Source organism: Lycorma delicatula, chromosome 1 (assembly GCF_047948215.1).
Source record: "Lycorma delicatula isolate Av1 chromosome 1, ASM4794821v1, whole genome shotgun sequence".
NCBI lineage: Eukaryota > Metazoa > Arthropoda > Insecta > Hemiptera > Fulgoridae > Lycorma > Lycorma delicatula.
In genome coordinates, this window is record NC_134455.1 from 137975805 (window position 1) to 137998051 (window position 22247).

Here is a 22247-nt window from a genome sequence, read left to right on the forward strand (position 1 = left end):
ATGCACTGACAGATCACAACACACAGCAATCCCCGGTAGATTCACTACCCTGTCCACAAGAGCGTGAGGATTTTCAGGAGTCCACTAGATATAATTGTGGCGGTTCACAGTACCGTTAAGCTTGAATTGCGCCTTTTCAGTCGACACAACCTCCTTGTAAATTCCTCATCCTCGCCAACCACCAGCTGAAACCATTCACAGTACTCCATCCTTTTATCTGAGTCGTTCTCAGAGTTCGGAGATACTTCATCGTGTATAGCAGTCTTGGAATGTACACTTTCCACTTAGCACTCTTCAGAATGCGTCTCAGACTTGACCGGCTAACCCCAGTTTCGCGCACTTCCTGGTTTCTCTGATTTTTGCGATGATCGTTCTATATGCACATTTTAACAGACCAGTCAGCTTAGAATTTATCACGATACGGACAATTGTTCGACGTGTTGGGGGCGATGTCCCAAATTCTCTCTGCCACTGCCGTTGTAACTCGTGCATGTTATCGTATTTCCAGTTCCACTTCAGTACAGCCTTGCGTTCAACAAACGATAAGCAAACCTCAGCCATTGTTGCTAATCGACAGTCTTCTGCTGCACTGGCTCGTTCCACAACCAACCACCCGCGCACGCATGGCATAAATTGGCAGCTCCGCCTACCACGACAAATTTATTACCTTACACTATGTTACCTCACATTAAATTAGTGAGTGTAAGTCTCTGTATAGATATTATTTATTTACAAACAGTGAGTACATTTTTTGGACCCATCTCTTGAATAAAAATAATTATACTATCACAAATACTGATGATAATTATTTGAAATATGGTACTTATAGCAATTAGTTAATGGAAAACATCACTTTGTGGTAACTTTTCCGTGTTTTTAAATAGTACTATATAAGTTGATTTATATTCATGTAATGTATTTCTATGTGCCTCCACTAACCGAATTCTTTCATTTCTTTTCATATTTCTATTAAAATTTCAATTATAATCTGCGTATCTACAATTGATAATTGTATCAAAAGTAAATAGTTAAGAAAAATTCATTAATTAGAGATTTTTTTAAAAATATTCCATAGGCTTACATTTTGGTAGAAACTAAGCACTATGTATTAAAACTTAAAACTTATTTACGTAGTCATAACTTATACAATACCAACAAATTTAAATTTGTAATTCTAAATCAGAAACATTTATTTGGAAAATCAGAAAACTACACTATTTCGAATAATTGATATCGTATTTAAAAATGATATGCGATGGAAAATAATTTTTCTTTAAATTGGAATGTTTTGGTTAAGCATTCCAATTTTTCATCGTAGTCTTACTGATTCTATCCCTGTAAATAAACTTTCACTCTAGCCGATCCTACGTTATTCAGTATTTGTTATCGAACCTTAATTTCGGTACACACGCTTCTTGGATTTTATTTTTTCAACACCGAGGTAGTCTTTTCAATGAACTCAGGAAAAAAGTACATATTTCCTTACAGAAATACGTATTTTTTTCCTGAGTTACATAGATCGAGTTTTTATCTACATAGTTGTCTCGATTTTCAAATCATTTATGCGACGTTCACGGATTATCATTCTTTGAAGGTACTGTACTTCACCGCTACATGACTAATAGAATATCCAATTCCAAACTGGAATCGCAACTGACGAAACAATCTCTTTTGATTAAGGACGAGTAAAACATTTAACTAGTTTTAGCCTCATTTTAAACTCAGCATTGCGCTTCTTTTTGTAAATTTGCTAATTTTGTCACACATTCCTTTACATGTCACATAATTAAAATTCGTTTGTATTACGATACAAAATCGAATCGACTAAATTATCATCTCGGCTATTACTGCCAGGTAACACCGCTTACTTTACCAATAGGGCTTGTCATACTTTTGTAGGAATAGACATCCCGGATTTCCCGTTAAAATTCCGATAAAGCTGTACTACTTTTCGCTTCTACTCGTTTAAAGAACTCAATTACTAATAGCATGGATATCACGTTATCAGAAACTAAAAAAAGATATTAGAGTTAAAAACGGCGCGATGAGTGGTTGTGATCCTTTTCTCTTGCCGTCAGTATCTACATCGTTTAAATTGTTGGGAAAACTGAAACCCTATCTTGACGGCTTATGAAATTCGAGGATAAATGTTTCTCTGTACAATTTTAATGGCTTAAAGATGGTTCTGCGGTATTTATTTACAAAGTAAGATTAAGTCAAGGTTTAACTACTGTAGCACAAAGGAAACACACGGGACCAATGAAGGAGGTTCTCCCCTTCCGATGCTTTAGGATTAAGGCAGAAAGGAAGATCGAAAGTGGAGAGAAAACCATTTGAGCTTTTTGAACAAGTCGTATCCATTAGCAAAAAAAAGAATGCTTTTATAAAAATTGGTTGCCGTTAGCAGATCCAGAGGATAGAAAGGCTTACAGAAGGTCAGATGTAATTTTTCAAGTACCGACGTGAAGAATCTTCAGGCAGAAAAATGTCACTATATCAGTATATTTCTTGGAAATTAATCTCGAGAAGCCGGCGAGGCTATGATCGGTTAAGAAAAAATTGAAGCGAGAAAACAAGAGCCGATTAGACTGGGTTTTCAAAATGGAAAGGCATCAAATTTTGCTTACTGAAAACAGAAAAAGTTTTAAACACTTCAGGTATTAGAGGCATAGCAACATCAGTTTTTTCATGAAAAGTAACGATAAAGGAGGGCAGAAAGGATTTAAGAATAATGAAAAATATCAAACGGGCAAAAACCTGGACGTTTTACATCGAGATGTAAAAGTAGGTTCCAAGCAGAACTATTCATTACGTGATGAAATTATTTTGACAGTCTCAAAGGAAATTCAGTACGTTTTACTTTACCTTATTTTAAAGGGAGAAAGCTATCATCGCTTTGAATAGAAATAAATAAAAAACAAAAAACCTAAAGAAAAAATAAATATAACCTTCAGCCACGTGGCTTGGATTTTTTTCGGAGAGGCTAAGAGAACTGATGATGATGATAAAATAATAATGAAAATCATTTTACATTTCAACGGTTTTTTATACTTTATTGCATTTGAAAAATACAAAACATGTCAACGATAGTAATGAATTTGGGTAGTAATTATTTAATACATAATTTACAATGCAAATAAGATTCATAATGTTAGTATTTTTTTTTCATAATCCACATTTATACTTCACACTCACACATTTACAGTCCAATAAAAGTTATAAATTACTAGAAAGCTAGTCGTCGATTTTTCTTTCACGCCGTAATATCTAAAAATTCGTCATGATTAACAGTAATATCTCAATGCACTGACAAAGAAACTAACGAACTTAATCTTCCATCCTCCGACTTGTTACACATAATCTTTTTGACTCTCTTCATTGTGAAGAACTAGCGTTCATTAGTACATGTTGTTACCGGAAGAGTCGCTAAAACTTGCAAGAGATGATGGATATTCAACAAATATTCTTTTTTGTAGCGATCCAATACTTCAATAATTTCTAGATCGCATTTTAAATTTAATGATTTTATCTCCGCTCACCGAATAAGATACTCCGCTTGTAGGACAGATTCAGAACTTCTATTATCATAATACAGCACTAAGATTTTTAGTTCATCCGCTTTTCTAGGACTAGCTGAAGCTGGCAAAAGAACTTGAAAACCTTATGAAGATTATTGAAACGCTGTCTAGCTTCCTGCGCATTGTTTTGAATGCGAAAAGCAAGTAGTGCATTTCTGGCTTGTATCAATCAATTATTTTTATTAGTATTACGCCAGAGTGAGCGCGGTGCTCACACGTTGAGGAACGGCGGGTTAAGGTATATAGGAAAGGATTAATGATTAGGGAGATGATTATGTACCGCGATTTATCTCAAATTTTGTGAAAATACTTTTGATATGTTGTACATTACGAAAATGTTAATTACTAAAAATGGATTTTTTGGACCCAGCTTACTAGATTTAACCCGTGAATGATAATGTCTAATAATTGTCGGCCGATTTCGGCTGCATTCTCCATCGCCCGACAATTTTTCGTCGAAAGCTATAACCCCCATAGCTCCCGGCTCACTACGTGCGTGACCTTCTATTCAAGACCCTATAGTTAAATAATAAAAAATTAAGGTTAAAATAAAACATACAAGATATCACTGGTAGGGACTGAAAAATAAATAAAAAAAACTAGAGTTTAGTTTACTGTTATAAACTAAAAATAACAAACTAAACCCAACAGATTATAAACATTTAAAATAATTCAGCAACAAAAGCAATTAAGTAGAGAATAACAGTGTAAATGGCCATCACTTGCATAAACCAAAAAAAACCAACACGAACATAAAACCCTAAAAATTAAAACCAAAAAAATGAGAAAAGAGGCAAAAATATTAAACAAATTAAAAAGTTATTACATGTTCAAAAGATCTTCCTTCATAATTGAGTCAGAAATAGTCAATTGCCTGCTTGCCCGCAAAAAAAGTAAGACGTTGTCAAGAGTATTTTTGTTGTTCGGTAACATAACTGGAATATGCTTTAAGGCCGTATGTTCCTTGACCGTGAGTTGTCTTTTGATTCACATCTGTCACACATAATTGTTTCACTAAAAGTCCAACAGGTATCAGTGAATGCCTTTTGTATTCCCGATTCGTAAACGAGTAATCAAAAATTCCTGTCTGCCACTAACCTAACTGGAGTAATTACAAAGTAGTATAGTATCCTGAATGCAGAGGAGCTTGTAATTGATGGTAGCAGTTCACTTATTCCGAAGAAATCCCTTGAAAACTGGGTTGAAGCTGGATGCTGAGGCACAATTGCTGAACGCCGGCAGAGTGCAGGCTTGTTTGGACGCGTTATCCGCAAATTTGTTAACAGATATCCGGCCTTGTTTGAATTTAGCAAAACGTTACAAGCAATATTGCAGGAGTCATTAAAGCAATAGCCTAATCCATTTCAGAAACGAATCCCTTCTATCGCTTGAAATACACTCATTGAATCTAGTCAAACGAGTTTGCAGCGATATGTTTGACTAAAACCAATAAGGGCCTTCTTAATGCAAACAACTCAGCAAGCACAAGTAGTTATACGCTTCAATCAATCATATTCGTACTTTTTTTAACAACGAAAACGCAATTTACAAAATTATCATCTTTTGAGTTGACAGTATTTAGAACTGCGGCTGGTTTTATGTCACTAATGGTGCTATAAAACTCCTGCAACAAAACGACCGGTTTTGAGCACCTCTTATATGTACTTAACGACAAATTTAAATTAAGAGAACAAATTTACCGAGGTAGTGAGGTAGTGACTGACAGGGAAAAAATTACAATTTAAGTGTCTGACGGCGAAGTCTAATACTAACTGGTGTCATACATCGAGGATACTCTTCATAAAGGCGAAAATGAAGATTGAAGATCAAAATTTCAATGATCTGTCGAGCTTTGATTCGGACTAGGTAGGATTATAAGCCTAATTATTGCTTATCTTCTGTATCAAATCGATGGCGTAGCGAAGTCAAGCAATAAATTTAAAATAGGGCTTGATCGAAAGTCGCTAATACCAAGAACAAGGAAAGAGTTATATACACCGTCAAGCATGTTTAACGAAGTATCTCTTGCTGAGGAGTGTACGTCATAACCGTAATCTAAGCAGGACCGGACCAAAGCTCGATAAAAAAGTAACACAAATCCGACGCGCTTCCCAACGAGTACTGGACTAGACTCTTAGAATATCTAATGTTTTCATACATTTAACTTATCTTTGTGTCTAGCAAGCACAGGAACATCATCCCAGATATAATGAGTGGACTATGATCACTGCAAACTTTAAAATCGAGAGGAAATAAAGCCAGTGAGCAAAAGCATAGATTGGACCATGCTCCAGAAAATGACATAAAGATGCCGTTGAATGATCCATCGTCCAATAAGCAGAGGTCCAAACCGTGCCTTACTTTATCAAACATATGCCACGCGGAGAGCAAAGTGATCGATTTCATGACGTGTGGTGTGAGTTGAGATTAACAACAATTACCGAAGGGAACGGTAGCTGCAACATGCTCTACTTCTAAATAATTAAAATTGGGTGGATGATTCTAATTGCAAATATAAATTTTAGTGGGAATAGACTAAAACAGTTACGACCGGAAACCTTACTGGCAATATAGTTTCGTATATAAAAATTGCTTCACCACCATCTCTTCTATCAATTGTAAGGCTCTCATATCTTTCGAAGATACAGCCACAAGGAGATTTACTGTCCTGTTGTCAAGTAAGCATGAAATAATTTGACGACCTTTATACGGAAACCACAAACTTTCCACTGTACAATTATCATAATTATTAATTTTTTATAAGGTAGATAAGACTGTTGTTTGGGAATACGTTAAATTAAATATTATTAATTTGTTCTCTCATATTGGTGATCTCTTCTTTTCGGTACTAGATTTTTTATAAATTGTCGGGGTCTCGGATCCACATGGACCTCCTCCGTGTTCTCAATTAGTATCCGAGGCAGATAATGATTTTGAGGACTGGGATGACGGGGAATTGAGCCCAGGATTTTCTTTCCGGAAAGATACCTTAACGCAATCTTGCTCCGCGGCTCAATCACCGGCATAGCAAGTGCAGGCGTATCCTACGATTTAGGAGGGGTGATAACACCACTTGTATTCAGAGTACCAGAGACAACGGCCAAAGGTCTTTTTTCTTACTGAGCTCCATAATTGTCTCTGTTAGAACTGCGACTCGATCAGATAGCATATGACACAACCTCTTCCAGTCTTACATGATTCAAAGTTTACGTTTTCGTTTTTAATTATGGATGCTGCAAATAAATACTTGGTTTAAGTACTAGACGAGTTCAAAGTGTAAGTAAGCAGGTAAATGCAAGTAAGTCCCAGTTTCTGTTAAAACAAGCAAGTACGGTTCATTTAACGACAACTGTTGGGAAAAATCATGGGCGTAAGTGAATGTAAACATTAAAAAATTATTTTGATCTCGGATGATTATGATGAGTCGGTAATGTAAACTCAAAACGAAAGAACTTACTCGAAAATTTCACAGTATTTTGGTGAAATTAATATCACGAACAGAACTAGACGTTTAATTTTTATGTCGATTACAGATGGAACCTTGTTCTCTTTATCGAGTAAAAATTTGAATCGCAAGGGGAAAAATAAACCATAGGTTCATGGCAATGAAGATGGGGATAATGAAGAAGATATTGCTAGCTGCCGCTAAAGGTTATAGGCGAAAATGAAAATATTCAATGAAAGTACGGACGACGGGCAAGTATCGGGCATAGTACGGGAATCTGAAACGGATGGCGGATAATAGGATTCCGTACAGCTTTTTCAGAGAAGAAGAAAGAGGGATGACTAGTACTTTCGGATAAAAGGGGCCGGCACGGTCAACGACCTTGACGGCTGAAGTGTCAAGAGTTTAATAGCAAATGCAAATGTCTACGTTATAGGGTCTCATTTGTAAAACGTGAAGAACTAGTGAAATTTTTCGCTAGTAATATTTTATTATCCGATCAGAGTTAATATTATAAGACATTCAAAACACTTTTTCCCGAAAATTGAAAACCGGCAATCGGCTATGTAACATTCACTTTCAGTTATTCGCACAAGATCGGTAACAGCCCACAAACTGCAGCGAAACCGATCTAACCTAGTGTAGACACAGCAGCATTCGTTTGTAGGTGACCCATACTATTATTAAGCGTACAATTAAGTAAATATTGAGGCGTAAATAATGGAATAATTGGCGAATAATTCAACGGTATAATTATTATTTTGTGCGTGTGTGAATGTAAAAATGCCGCATTATACTCCGTTCCTTAGCTGTACTTCCAGAGGTAGTTGAGTCACTAAAAACAAAATAATCGTATCTCTGTATATATACGATTATCTACACAATTTATTATTACAAAATATTAATATATATATATATATATATATATATATATATATATTATGAATTTTTTTTTGCTACAAATATAATACTAATACCAAATAACTTACATAAGTGTTTTCGGAATCCTTTCCAAAACTTTATTAAGACTGGGGAAAAGTTCTTCATTGTAGCTGTTTTTATCATTTTCATTCGTTAAAATTGCCAAACGAAAACTGCAGGATAAAAAAAACACAGATAAAGCTTTATTAAAAATATATTCTGAGAATTTTCTTCTACATTTTATACATTATTTTTATCATTATCAATACTTTCAAAGGTGTATTTTAAAGCATATTGTAACGATTTGGGAACGTGTTCAGCCGTATAAGGGAGATGTCTCTGAAATTTTACGATCGGATGTTCCTCAGTAGCTAAAATATACTTTTTCAAAATCATAAATGTCATTACTGAAACGGTAAAAAATTAGCAGAAATTGTAAACTTTCTGAAAGTACGAAAATTAGGGAAAGTAAAAATATAAAATATCTAACAGCTATAAGGAAAATTTAATAGATCGATCAAAATTGAAACTTGGCTCAAATATTTCGATACTCGGGGTATTACTGTAATTTAATTTTTAACTAAATCGGTGGAAAAGAGGGGATTTTACGAAAATGTTTAAATTTCAAGTTTTGTGAGGACACAATGGGAACTTGAAATTCGATACAGTAGTAGTATATCAGTTGTTGAAATAACTGAAATTTAAGGTCAATCTGATTAGGAGTGAGGATATTACCTTAAGCTTGGAGAAAGGATGAATTAATATTCGGCTAAATAAATTCTAACTTTTGCTATATATTGGCTCCAATCCGACAAGGAGATTCAAGCGCAAACAAAATAAGTGTTTTATAGATTTTGTTTAATAACTCTAATCCGGATTACACCAAATTCATCTATAATATTTCTGTAAATGAGATCCAAAAAAAATACAATGAAATTGTCAATTGAACGGTAAGAGTCTCGCAGACATCATTTCTTCCGCTCAGAAAACAAAACCTTTCTGTAATATAAATAAAACTGTTTTTAACGAAATGAATAGATCATAAACAATGTTTCAGCGTTCCATATAACAAGCAAAGAATAGAAAAATTTGTTACAAAACTCTTTACCATCCCGATTTCATTTATTAGGTATAATCAAAAGAGTTGTATTATTTCTATAAATGTGATATGTATTACAAATAAATGAAATCGGGCCGGTAAGAGTTTTGTAACAAAATTTTCTTTCTTTTGGTTATTATATGGAACGCTTAAACATTGTTTATTGTATATCTATAATATATTACATATATTTAACATGTATTTTTTTAAACAAAATTCTAAATTAATAACAGATTTTTGTAATAGAAATGTGTAGTGTTTCATCTTTTTTGATATCAGTATCATTTTGTTAAGAACAGTTTTAGTTATATTACAGAAATTTTTGTTTTGAGCGGAAGAAAAAATATCTTCTTTTTTTTTAAACCTCCGGTTCTACCGTTAGGTATTACTTCAGAGGATGAGATGAATGATTTGTAGAGTGTGTGAAAATAGCATGCATGCCTAACTGGGATTCGAACCCGGGACCTCCAATGAACGGCTTAGATGCTACCACTCGCGCCACGGAGGCCGGTAAGAAATGATATTTTCCTTTATCCTGTGTAATCTCAGGGAATTACCGCCAGGTATTATTTCAGAAGAGGAATGAGGATGATATGTATGAGTGTAAATGAAGTGCAATCTTGTACAGTCTCAGGTCGACCTTTTCTGAGATGTGTGGTTAATTGAAATCCAACCACTAAAGATCACATATATCTGCCAGATTCCTACCGTACAGTTTACAATTTCATTGCAATTTTTTTTTGCATATAACTACGTTTTATAAAATTATAATTTATTTTTTTATGAATTACTGATTGTTATTTTATGGATTTATTGTTAAAATTTATTGCTATATTTTTCCTTTTTTAACAAAACTATTATTTTGACCTACACGAATCGAAGATCCGTGATGTAATATTGCATTTTTTACTTTGTATGTGTACCCCTCGATTTTTATCGTTAAAATAGATTTTAAAAATTGAATTTTTTCTGTTTTATTTATCCCTTTTTTAATAAAATTATTATAATCTCTTGTAAACTAATACTTTTATTTTTTGTTAAACAAGTGATGGGAATTAAAAGAATTGTTTCATCTTTAGTATTTTCATTTACATAAGAGCATTTACTATTGAAACAAGCATAATATATATTTTCGTATAAATTTTATTATTTCAAGTACATTATCAAGTTTTTGTACGGTACTTAGTACTATGAGGTACAGCTATCTAGCAGTGCAATTCATTAGATCACGTAAAAACACGAATAAAATGACATATTCGAGTCCCGCGGGTTATCAAATGGAAAAAACCTTGTCTAACAAAATTCGAGGTATTTTTTGAAAGTATTCTTTTCGTAAGTCTGGCTTTCTCCCACCACCACCCCATTCGGTCACCCTTAAGCATAAGACCGTATGTCTGTACCACAAACGGCTACTGTAATTCAAAACACATTAGCGACCAATATCCTAATTAGCTCCTAGAGCTTACCTACCTGCGTGAGCGGAATAAGCGTGGTGCCCTACATCACTCGCTTGCGTGTCCCATCGATCACTTGTCCACACTACCACGCATACATACTAAAATATATGACTTGTCAATAAATTAAAATTTATTCTGTTAACGACAGCAATTTGCTGTCATGTCTAGGTCACTGAATGCAAGCTAGTACCTGTTCACCATATTATAGCGCTTGGAGCTATATTTTACCGTTGGCCAGCCATTTCTCGAGGGTAGGATTCTACAGCAAGCGGTTGGAATCTTATATCCCTTAAACTACTGATGCCGGTTGAACAAAGCAACGGCATCAAGAAACTCTCACACGGTCCGACAATTCGGCACACGCCACATTGACTCGCCGCTTATGAGTGGCAAATTTTCCACTTGACCTCTAAGTTCCAGGGTAGCCTGGATTCTAGCTCCCCCAAGAGCTGGGCAGTCGAACATCATGTGTTCGTTTCACTGGACCTCCCCGGTGACGCATAGCTGATCAACTGTCAGGCGGAACTGAAACAAATATTGGTTTAAGTTTACATGGCTGGAGAGCACGCTGGATCCCGTTGCCCTTAAAAAGAAAGTAGAGGCGTACCATCCGCCCACATCTTGTATAAATCTGTACATGGACCTTCCCTTAGTCGTGACGTGCCATTGTTGCTGCCATGCTTCCATCGCGAGGCTGTAAAGCCACCTACGCAGGCGGGAGATGGGCAACTGTTCGAAAATTATAACTGATGCTTTGAGATCATCGTTCCGCTCTAGTACAGGCCCGGCTCGAAACCGCATCCCAAATACCTCGGCCTCCCTGCTTCTTCGCAATCTTCACATGGCTGCCCGAACTTTCACTACTAACTAAATTGGGAGAGCCTTTCCCAATACAGTGGTAGCCTCATAGCAGGTTGTTTTAAAAACACCAGTGCATGCAGTTAAGGCTCTACGCTGAGCATTCCTTAAATTTTGAAAAGTACTCCATTTCTTTCCAACCTATGCGCCTAAACGAATGCCGCGTAAGAGGTCATAATTTCGAAGACACCTCGGTACACCATGTACAAATGACGACCCGACAGCACGTAATCCTTCCGAGCAATCTTCCTAAGCTTGTGCATCACAGATAATGTTTTCATGCTTATTTTTCAATTTTTTTCTCCATTTTCATTTCACTTTTAGGATAGGTCATGTTTGGAACTGTAAACGTAGATCGTTGACTTCGCCGTCTGTGGACTCTTCCCGGCCAAGTTCTAACGAACTGCATGATCTTAATCACATTCACTTTTCCGCCCCACATTCGAATTATCCCTAACGAAATAACCTTTCTTTTATATTATAACGGTAAAAAAAATCAACCTATTTTATTTTATCGTTTCTGAGATATCAGTACAGTAAGTGATCGTTATAAAAGACAAATCGGAGAAGGTCGTCGTCCGTTGTAGGGAAAGTCCGTTATATCGCATTTCGTGTTCAGCATTACTGTACGCCTATATTTATTGTACATCTCCAGGCCTTCTCATTTCATTATTAAATACAGTATATTAATACTGTACTTAAATTAATAAATTTTAATTATTTCTTTTCGTTGTACATAATCCAAACTCAGATCAGAAGTCGAGACGAAAATACGAAAACGCGAAACAGAAAAACGAATTTTATTTAATTACACACACAACTACACACACACACTGATCAATGATCAGTGTGTGTGAAATCCAGTGTGTTTCTAAATTATTGATTACGGTAAACTGAAAAAAAAGTTACTTTGTGCAATGTTTGATTTAGCCCACTGACCTGAAGTTGACGGAACCGAGGAGTAAAAATTATCAATTTTAATTCCTTACACGACTGGGTTTGCTTCTTTATAATAATAGTTTCTTTAAACCATTCAAAATTTTCATATCACGGCTGCATCTTTTCCTGCGATAAGTCTGTATGTGAAATTATTGTATCAACTGCATCACAAACACTAGAAAGTGTGCATTTTTAATCGCTCCCTCATCATCTTCAGGATCATTTTTAGTCCGTCTTCAACTAATTCTAGTATGTCATTTACAATTCTGTACCCAGGATGGGTAACGCCAACTTTCAACCGTTCTTTTCTTCTCTCCTTTTTTTTCTCCTCTACTTCGATTTTTTCTCCTCTCCTAAAAACCGAGAGAAATTCATTCACTCCAGAAAAATATTCTTCCCAATCTTTCTCAACATTGTCATTATTTAAGCTGATGTTTTTGCAAGCATGTGAGGTGGCCGTGTGCCATTTGAATTAAATATCTTTGTTCAACCGAGATCAGTAGTTTGCCTAAAGTAAAAGACTCCCTAACGCGCTGCTGTAGGAAGCTAACCGAGAGATATGGCTGGCTACCAGCCAGATTAAGGATCCAAGCACTTTAATGGTGGACAGGTATTCAGATACAATGGTAATGCTGGCATTCAGAGGTCTGGGCGTGGCGGCAAATTGCTGACTTTGACGAGATAAATTTAATTATTGATATATAGTTTTAGTAGTTGACGGGGTGCGCCTACCCATTTTAGTGATATATGACACGTGGGTAACTCTGGTCCTTTGTGCGTTGGAGTTACTAGTGTGGTTATACTTTACTATCAGTGTTTCTTGGCTGTCAGTTGCGTGTGTACCTTCCGACAATAACGAGGCTAACTGGTATTAAGGCTGTATTTGCATTGCATATTTTCAGTTAAGGTTCACATTTGCATTTTTGTACGGAGTTACAAGCGTAGATTTACTCGACGTGTACCCGCCTCATCGCGGCGAAAGGGTGGCAACGACTGCTGGACGTTAGCCCCTATCACAGTAAAAGGCAGCGCCTTTTAGTCCTCCTGCGCTCTTGTCGGAGCGAGGGCCGTAATCAGTAGATTTTTGCTGCACGCTTTTTGCTGCACCAATCAATCGATCCAGCAGCGGCTAAGTGGTGCAAAGTGTGACAGGAGAACGTAAGGGTCTCCGGCTGCCCGTCTCGCTGCGGGCAGTTGTCACTTAGTGGGTTTACCGAACTTAGTTCAGTAGGAGGAAGATAGCGAGATCTTTTTAATCGACCTGTTACGACTTAGGGAATCTTCGGCCATTTCCGAATTCCAGGAGGTTAGGAAGTCCAGGCGGAAGAGGAAGCCAGAGCCGGTTCCATCGACTAGCTCCTCTGAGGACGAGGTCAGCGACGCGATGGACACGGGGGCACCCACCCAGGTACGGTCCTCCCCTGTCGTAGAGGCCTTCAAAAAAGTGAAGGGCAGACCTGGCAGTTCTGCCCCGCTGACCAAAGTGGTCCAGGAGGACCTGGACTACTTGCTTGAATTCTTGACGCTTCCCGGCGGAGTCAGGGCTGCGGCGAGGAAGACAATTCTTCCTCGTTTCAACAAGATGAAGGAAGCTTTTGTGGCGATAAGCGAGGGTTTCGAGGCCTTGGCCTCCAAGCCCCAAGAGGTCAAGATTCCTAAGGTAGTGGTTCAGACCCCAGCGCAGCCCAGTAGCTACGCTAAGGTTCTGAAGACAAAGTGTGAATCCAGCAAGGCGGCTAAGAAGCCGGAGGTAGTGTTCGTTAACAACTCGGAGGGCTCGAAGACTACGAGTCAAGACTTGAAGCGCGATTTCTGGGCTGCCCTTCGCGGTGGCCGGAATCGGGATAGGATTCGTGATATAAAGGAGACCAGCAAAGGGCTGGTAGTTGTGGCAGATAACAAGGAGACAGTCCAGCTCATCAAGAACTCTCCAGCGGTTCAGAAGCTTGAGGTCAAGCTTGACCCCAAGCGGTTGAGGAGGCCCCGAGTCATAATATATGACATCGAGCGGAGCCTCTCCGATGACGAGGTTCTGTCTCTCCTTCGAGAGCAGAATACTGATTTGGACGAGGCCTCGTTCAAGGAATAGTGCAGGCTGGTCTTCAAGACTGGAAAGCGTGATGCCCCACGGTATCACGGCGTTTTTGAGTTAGGCACTGGTCTCCACCAGAAGTTTGTGTCGGAGGGACGAGTCTTCGTTGATTTTGCCTCTTGCCGCGTCAAGGAGTACCTTGACGTGCAGAGGTGCTTCAAATGTTGTAGGCTTGGCCACAGGGCCAAGTTTTGCAAGTATGCGTCGGTCTGCGCGCGCATTGTGGCGAGGAGCTCCACAAGTGTGACGACTATCCGGATAAGAGAGAGGCTCCAACTTGCGTTAACTGTAAAAGGTTGCGCAAGAATCATAGGCACTCCGTCAATAGCAGGGATTGCGGTCGTTATTTGAGAGCGGTTGAGGTTTACTTCAACTCGCTCGATGGTTAGATTTGGTCAGCTTAATGCCCAGAGAGCCTATGCAGTCCAGGTTGAGTTAGAGGAGGTCGTTGAAACACGCAGCCTCGATGTTCTTCTTCTGCAACACCCGTACGTTGTCAAGGGTGATCTGCCAGGTTTTACAGGCTGGAATAAGTTCTATGTTGGCGATAGCAAATCCTCTGTTCTGTGTAGGAAGTCGATAGATAGCGTCTTCATACGGCAGGCCTCTGACACCCATCACGCCGTTGTTAAGCTTGCCGTGGATGGTCTTGACCTAAATGTGGTTAGCTCGTACTTTCTCTACAGAGATCCCACTGAATTACACTTTGAAAGATGGGATAGAATTGTCAGGCTGGTAGCGGATCATCCTATTCTCATAGGAGTTGATGCGAACGCCAATCGCTTCTTAGGCACAGTGGGATCACAGATGACGGCGGTGAACTACTAGAAGATTTCATCGCGCAGCATTAGTTCGAAGTGTTCGCCGGCGAGTTGTCTACTTTCGCCGGCGCAGTCGGATTGCGGAGGGCCTTCCATGGTACCAACATTAATGTTACCATTGGTAAGTATATTCCTGGTAGGATTATAAACTGGTCGGTAGTCAATGATTGTGAAAGCGATCATCGGCTTATAGTTTTTGATTGGATAGATGAGCTGCGCGATGTCTTTAGGACGGACGGTCCTGTTCAGCAGGGGCGCTTCCTGCACAGGCGGGCGGATTGGCCCAAGTTTTCTAATATTCTTGCGGCCAGGATGCGGGTATTCACTCGTACCCAGGACGAGGTCCCATTAGATAACCTGGCAGAGAATTTCTCTTCTGCGGTGGTTGAAGCCGCTGAACTCTCTATCCCCCGGAGCACGGGTCAAGAGAGAGTAGCTGAATGGTGGACTCGGGACTTGACTGCGATAAAGCAGGCTGTGGGCCGACTCAGGAGAGCCGCACAGCGTGCGCGTGATCCTGACCGGCGTGCAGTCCTGTTTGCGGAGTATCGTCAGAAGAGGTCCGAGTATTTTCATAGCATTAGGACTTCGAAGCGTGATTCCTGGCGCTCTTTTGTTCAAGAACAGGGAAATAAAGACCCATGGGGCGTTGTTTATCGAGTTGGACACAAGCGGAAAAAAGACAGTCTTCTGTCGGCTCTCTCGACCCAAGACGGCATTGTAATTGAGAAAGATCGTGTCCTCTCTCATCTGGTGGACGATCTTCTCCTTGATGATACCGAGGTTGGTGAGACCTCGTATCATCGGCGAGTTCGAGCGGAGGTTGTAGGTTTCAACACTGACTCTGTGTCTTCAGAAATTACTGAGGCGGAAGTCCGCCTAGTAATTTGTAGCCTGGCTAGGAATAAAGCCTCCGGATATGATGGTATTACGGTGGAGCTCCTTGTTTGCACCCTGCCTGTGATTCTTGGCCCATTGATTAGGGTGTTCAACAGGTGTTTGTTCGCTGGTAACTTCCCAGCATGTTGGAAACGTGGTATCTTGAAGCTGTTATTCAAGGGTGGCGACAAGGACCCCACCGTCAGTTCTTCTTACGCTTTTCTGACGCTCTTGCCAGTAGTTGGTAAAGTTTTCGAGAAGGTTCTCTACTTCCGCATCAATAGTAGGTTGACTTCAAATCACATGCTGATGGACGGCTTTAGACCCGGCAAGAGCAAGGAGGACGCGATTCTTAGAATTATGGATCTGGCTTCAGGTAGCGAATGCAAATATGTACTCGGTGTCTTCTTGGACATATCCGGGGCATTCAACAACTTGTGATAGCCCTCTGCCTTGTTTCAATTGCAGAAGCGTGGTTGCACGCGAGATGAGATTAGCACTCTCTCGAACTCTCGAACTACTTCAGCGACAGTTCTTCGTGACGGCAGTTCGCAAGTAGGAAAGACCCTGTCTAAAGGTTGCCCACAGGGCAGTGTTCTAGGTTCACTCGTCTGGACCTTCGAGTGTGATTCTCTCATGCGGCTGCGTTAGTCCGGCGGGTGTCGCATCGTGGCTTATGCCGCGATGGTAGTGGAGAAAACCACTATGATAGTTTTGAAGGGCCTGCTAGCCGCAACTCACCACCCGCGAGTTGTGATGGACAGCCTTCCAATTAGGTATGTCACTCTTCAGAAGTATCTGGGTGTTATTCTTGAAGAGAGACGTCTCTTCAAGTGAGACGTCGCCACACACTTGCAGTATGTGGCGAAGAAGGCAATTGATGCCTTCTTCGGCGTTCGTAGAGTTGTTCATCGAGGAATCGAGATATGGTAAGTGGCCGGTGGGACAAGCAAGCGAGTAGTGTATGATACCACTCTTACTCCGCTCACGCGGTTAGGTTAGCTCTAGGAGCTATTTAGGACACTGGTCGCTAAACTGTTTCGAAGTTCAGTAACAGTTTGTGGCAGAGACATTTGGTATTATGCTTTAGAGCGACTGAATGGGTTAGTGGAGGGAGAAATGCCAAGCAAACCAATGTAACTCACGTAACCATCTCTTTTTTTGTCTACGAAAATTACTTGTGACGTCACCTTAGTTTCATTGAACCTTCACTCGAAATTCTCTTCAGTCAGATCTGTCATTTTTAAAGCGTTAAAATTATTACATGGAAACGATTATCTTACGCGATAATTTAATCGTGAAACAAAAAACAATCTGACTTTCTACTGAATGAATTGTACAAAAAGGTTGGTACTCATAAATTCTCGGAAATATTAGGAAACCAAATCTGGTAATTTAAAAAATGGAAAAAATTATTACATTTTTGGTAAATTAAAGTTTTTTTTTATAGTTAATTGTAAACCGTACTTACACATTCTCACGAAAATAATTGCTGAAAAAAAAAACAAAATAAATACTTACACAAAAATATACTTTTTAAGAGAAAAATATAAAAAATAAACCAAAACTCTATAACAGAACTAAAACTAATTTAAAAGTACATACAAAAATTGATTATATAAATTTTATTTCATAAATTAATTAATAAAGTTTTACGTTAATTTTAAGGTTAGAAGTGACCAGTTGGTCTAGAATAAATTTATTTTTAGCCGGGTAATGTTTTTAAAGAGTTATGTAATTACATGCAATTTCCTCTTTTGGCTGAAACTTTAGGTAAAATTGTTCTAATATCTTAATAATAATAATGTCCTGAAGTAGATAATCCCCATGGCCGGAATACACCACCTACGTTCCACTTCCAGAGCGGCAACAGCTGTACATATGTACAATACATAGAGTTGGCTAACGGGTCTCCGATTATTTTCCTTGGAAATGTGTTCTTTTATTTGATCTGTCTTCCATCTTCAGGTAACCTCCCCGGCCAGGGTTAAATTTGTGGGAAACGGCTGACTGCGGGAACCCAAGCAGGATCAATGAACCGGGGCAGCCCAACCGTTTCTCCATCTGCCCTTTGTTACATATTTAGTGGCAAAAGTATAGGTTATGGAGAGTTCAACATCCATAAATTTCGTGGCAGATCTACGTAAAAATCTTCGTCTAAGAAAGGCTCCGTTTTTGCAGGCGAACAAGGAGAAGATTGTTGAGTTTTTGAACACTGATAAAACAGATGGAGCCAAGTTTCAACCGAAAGGCAATGCAGAGATACCAAAATATTTGATCATGAAAAGGAATGATGGAGATTTTTGCAAGTTAAGTCCTATCATGATAGCTCGAGGCATCACGAAAGCTGTTGGGTTCAGTAAATGATGTGAAGAAGACTGCTGTAGGAACTTTCATTGAAATCATCAACGATATAAAATGGTCACGGTTGATGAAAGCGAATGAGATTAAACTGTTAGATGTTGAGGTTTCACCACATGGTCTCTTAATATGTCAAAGGATGTAGTTGTGTGCAGGGATTTTCTGAACTGTACCGAAGAGGAAATCATCGTGAAGCTGAATGAAAAGAAGGGACAGTGTATCGAAGTTTGAAAACCCGATGCAACGGAGAAGCTCTACCATCCGCTTCGCATCGTTTTGACATTTAAGAAGCCAAACTGTCCGGAAAAGATAAAGGCCGGCTTTCACAGACTAGACGTTCGTTTTTCCATCCCGACTCCATTCCGATGCGTTGGATGCCAGAAGTTAGGATATACAATTGCACGTTGCACAAAGAAACAGATCTTTGTTTGTGGTGAACTACTGCATCCTGATGACCCGTGCAGAGATTCACCTATCTGCGTCAACTGTTACAGGAATCATTCGGCAAGATCGAGAAACTGCCAGATATATAAAACGAAGGTCGTAATCCAGAAGGTAAAAACAGATCAAAACGTGAAAGAAGCGAAGTAAATCGTTAGAATAGATCGCCGAAGGTAATGTCGAATGCACAGGCTGCTTTGATTGTTTCTTTCAAAGCAAAATATATAAGTGCAGAGCTAGTACCAGCGTTAGCGAGTATATTTGAACGTATTGTTAATAGCAAACCTGGAAACCGTCCAACCAGGGAAGAAAGTCTAAAACGGCAAATGAAACCACCAGCGATTAACTAACAAAGTCCGTATCCTTTGAGAAATGAATCGGCAACCATTTCAAGGCGAAGTTCAGTGAAAGAAATATAATCAAGAAGCCACAGCAAAACAGAAAAGAAGACAGGGAAATTGAAAAACTTTCACGCAAGGGAAAAGATAGAAATTAAGATACTAGAAAAAGGTGATTTAGATCAAAAACAAGCGAACCCCCTAAATCACGGAGGCCTTTAAGTAAGATGGCGACGAGTTCAGTCCCCCCACAAGTTTAGCGGAGAGTGCATCAAGTCTCAACTCCGATTTACTGCTGACCGTACCATCTGAGCCGATGTCATCTGATACTGGCCGCAAGACATTCTCCAACATTTATTGCGGAGGATCAGAAGGATCTATCTACGAGCCATCACTCTTTCGAATTTGAAATTAAGGCCTTCAGGAAGATGGAAAAATAAGCAAAAACGGATGAAATAAGGGCAAACCTAGGTGAGAGAATTAAAGATCGAGATAGTTTTTATTAGCTTTTAGAAATCTTTTAATGAGAATATGAGTTTTTAGTATTTTGTCACGTTGCAACACCTGAAAGTGTTGAACATAACGTTGTAAATGGTTTGTGTGTTTTTAACAAGTTTTTAAGTGTTTAATGTATTAGTTTTAAGTGATTTTAAGAGGCAAGAGCCCTTTACATCCTTGTCATATTCTGTTTCTTTTGGAGCTTTAATATCCCTTGACAAGTCTATCTCTGGATAAACTGTTATGATAAGACTAGTCTACTGACTTGTGGCTGTGATTTTAACAGGGAGGGAAAAATATTTTCCTTTTTTTTATGAGCAAGAGCTAACAATCAAAGAAGTCGATGGCCCACATGATAATATATGCACCAGAAATCACTCCATTAACACAGAACAAACCGAAACTATCACAAAGTTTGAGAAACGCTACAAAACACAAAATCAATACACAGGTGGCAAATAAGAATTGAAAATAAAATTAATTGCATCAGTAATGGCTTACGGCATCTCATGCAACTCACAAATGGCAATAGTTTAAAATGCATAACAAAGGCTGAGAAGAACTTCAAATCTAAATGGGACCCTAACAAACACTTCCAGAAACCTACAATACACTCAAATAGGAACTATCCGTTTATGACAAAATAAACGGATACAAAATAGGTATAACAAATCAAAATAGACAAATAATACAAAGTAGATACAAGAGAAAATAGGTACAATGAATCAGATAAAAAAAGGAAATGAACAATTTCTTTTAAGTGGTGAGAAGCAGTTCTACGGAAAACTGTCGAACAATCAAACAACAGCAATAAAACCACCAGACAAACAAGAACTCACTGATTCCTGGTAAAATCTTTGGTTAGAAACCAAACTTAAAAACAATAACATCCTCTGGATCATAGCAGAAGAAGACGATTATCATCCCATAAGAGAACAAGTAGACATCACAATTATAACACCAGAAATCACAGAAAAAATCAGATACACACACAATTGGAAATGCCCTAATGTAGACAACATCCAAAACATTTGGTACAAACAATTCACCTGCAACACATGATGTACTCTCACAATAAATCAAAAAACTGTACTTCAACTTCAAACACTTCCTAAATTCCTCTTCCAAGGCATAACGTATATTAAACACAAAAGCTCAAACACCAAAATCCCATGAATTATCGACTGATCACCTGCCTCCCAACTCTATGCAAAGTCATCTCTGTAACAAGAAGATAGAACAACAGCTAACACAAAAGAACATTTTCACAAAAGAGTAGAAAAGACCAGGAAACAAAGCTAAGGATGCAAAAAACAATTCATGATAGATAGCATTATCATGAGAAACTGAAAAACAAAACAGAAACATTCACACCTGTTACATAGATAACAAAAAAGCTTCTGATTCAGTACTCCGTAGTTGGCAACTCAAAATTCTAGATTTACAAGCTCAACCCTCACCTCATACAGTATCTTACACAAATCATGCAGATATGGCGGACCAAAATTTACCTGAAAACACAAACCGAACAAATCCAAACTTTCTACATACAATGCAGCATTTTCCAAGGAAACTCACTCAGCACCCTCTGGTTTTGTCTTTCCCTCATCACACTCTCAAACACACTTAACAATACAGACTACAACTACATCAGATACTAAAAAACAAACCAACACAGAATTACCCACCTCCTCTTTATGGACAACAATAAACTACTTTCAGCCACAGAGACAAATAAAAGTACTCCTTAAAATCATAGAAACTTTCACCTTAGACACCCACATGAAGTAAATCCAAGGTACTCCACACTAAGAGACTAATCGGAAAATCGCCCCGAAATGGAAACCTTAAACAATGAAACACTTGATAACGTGCTCAAAAATGAAATATACATATACCTAGCTTCCATCGCAGATTTAGAAATGCAACTCAAAATTAAACATTAAACTTCTAAAAACAAAACTAAATTCCAAAAACCTCTCCAAAGCCATATACATATTTGCCCCACATATTTCTTTCTCATCATCAAATGGTCATACTCGGATATAGAAAACCTTCATATCCTCATCTGCTCGGAAGTCTCTAAACACAGGATGTCAGTTCAATACATACAAAGATTGGAGAGAGAAGAGTCATATACATACAGTCATGACATACAAAACAAATTCAGTAACACAGGAATTTATTTCACACGAAGAATATCAATCTACATACAGCGATAGTAAAAGTAGACAAAACTAATCCAGCAAAAGTTGTTTATTTTTTTACAAAAGTGACCAACTTTTGTAAAAACAGCTTTTTGCGAAATTTCACCCTCGCTCCTAAAAATGGTTTTAATTTTTTTAAATTATAGAAGGCAGTATAAGGGGTGATTTTCGTTGCATTTTTTTCTTTTTTGTGAAAAATTATAAAGAAACATCTATTGTGTAAGTTTTTTTGCTAAATTGCATCCCCACTCCAACAAATAGTAATAATTTTGAAAAATTGTAGAAGGCAGTACAGTGGGTATTTTCGTTGCAG

At 38.3% G+C, this 22247-nt stretch overlaps 1 protein-coding gene across 3 annotated transcripts in view; it reads right to left on the reverse strand.

Moving 5' to 3' along the window:
• The window catches only part of LOC142322956 (uncharacterized), a 204600-nt gene that overhangs the window by 153726 nt on the left and 28627 nt on the right, over nt 1–22247 (reverse strand). For 2 of the 3 annotated variants that reach the window (XM_075362068.1, XM_075362052.1), the window contains exons 6-7: nt 17561–17581; nt 8013–8117 (exon numbers count right to left, since the gene is read on the reverse strand). In XM_075362068.1, the coding sequence (XP_075218183.1) occupies nt 8013–8117; nt 17561–17581 (126 nt within the window). The remainder of the gene's footprint in view (nt 1–8012; nt 8118–17560; nt 17582–22247) is intronic. The other variant, XM_075362061.1, reaches the window with a different exon arrangement.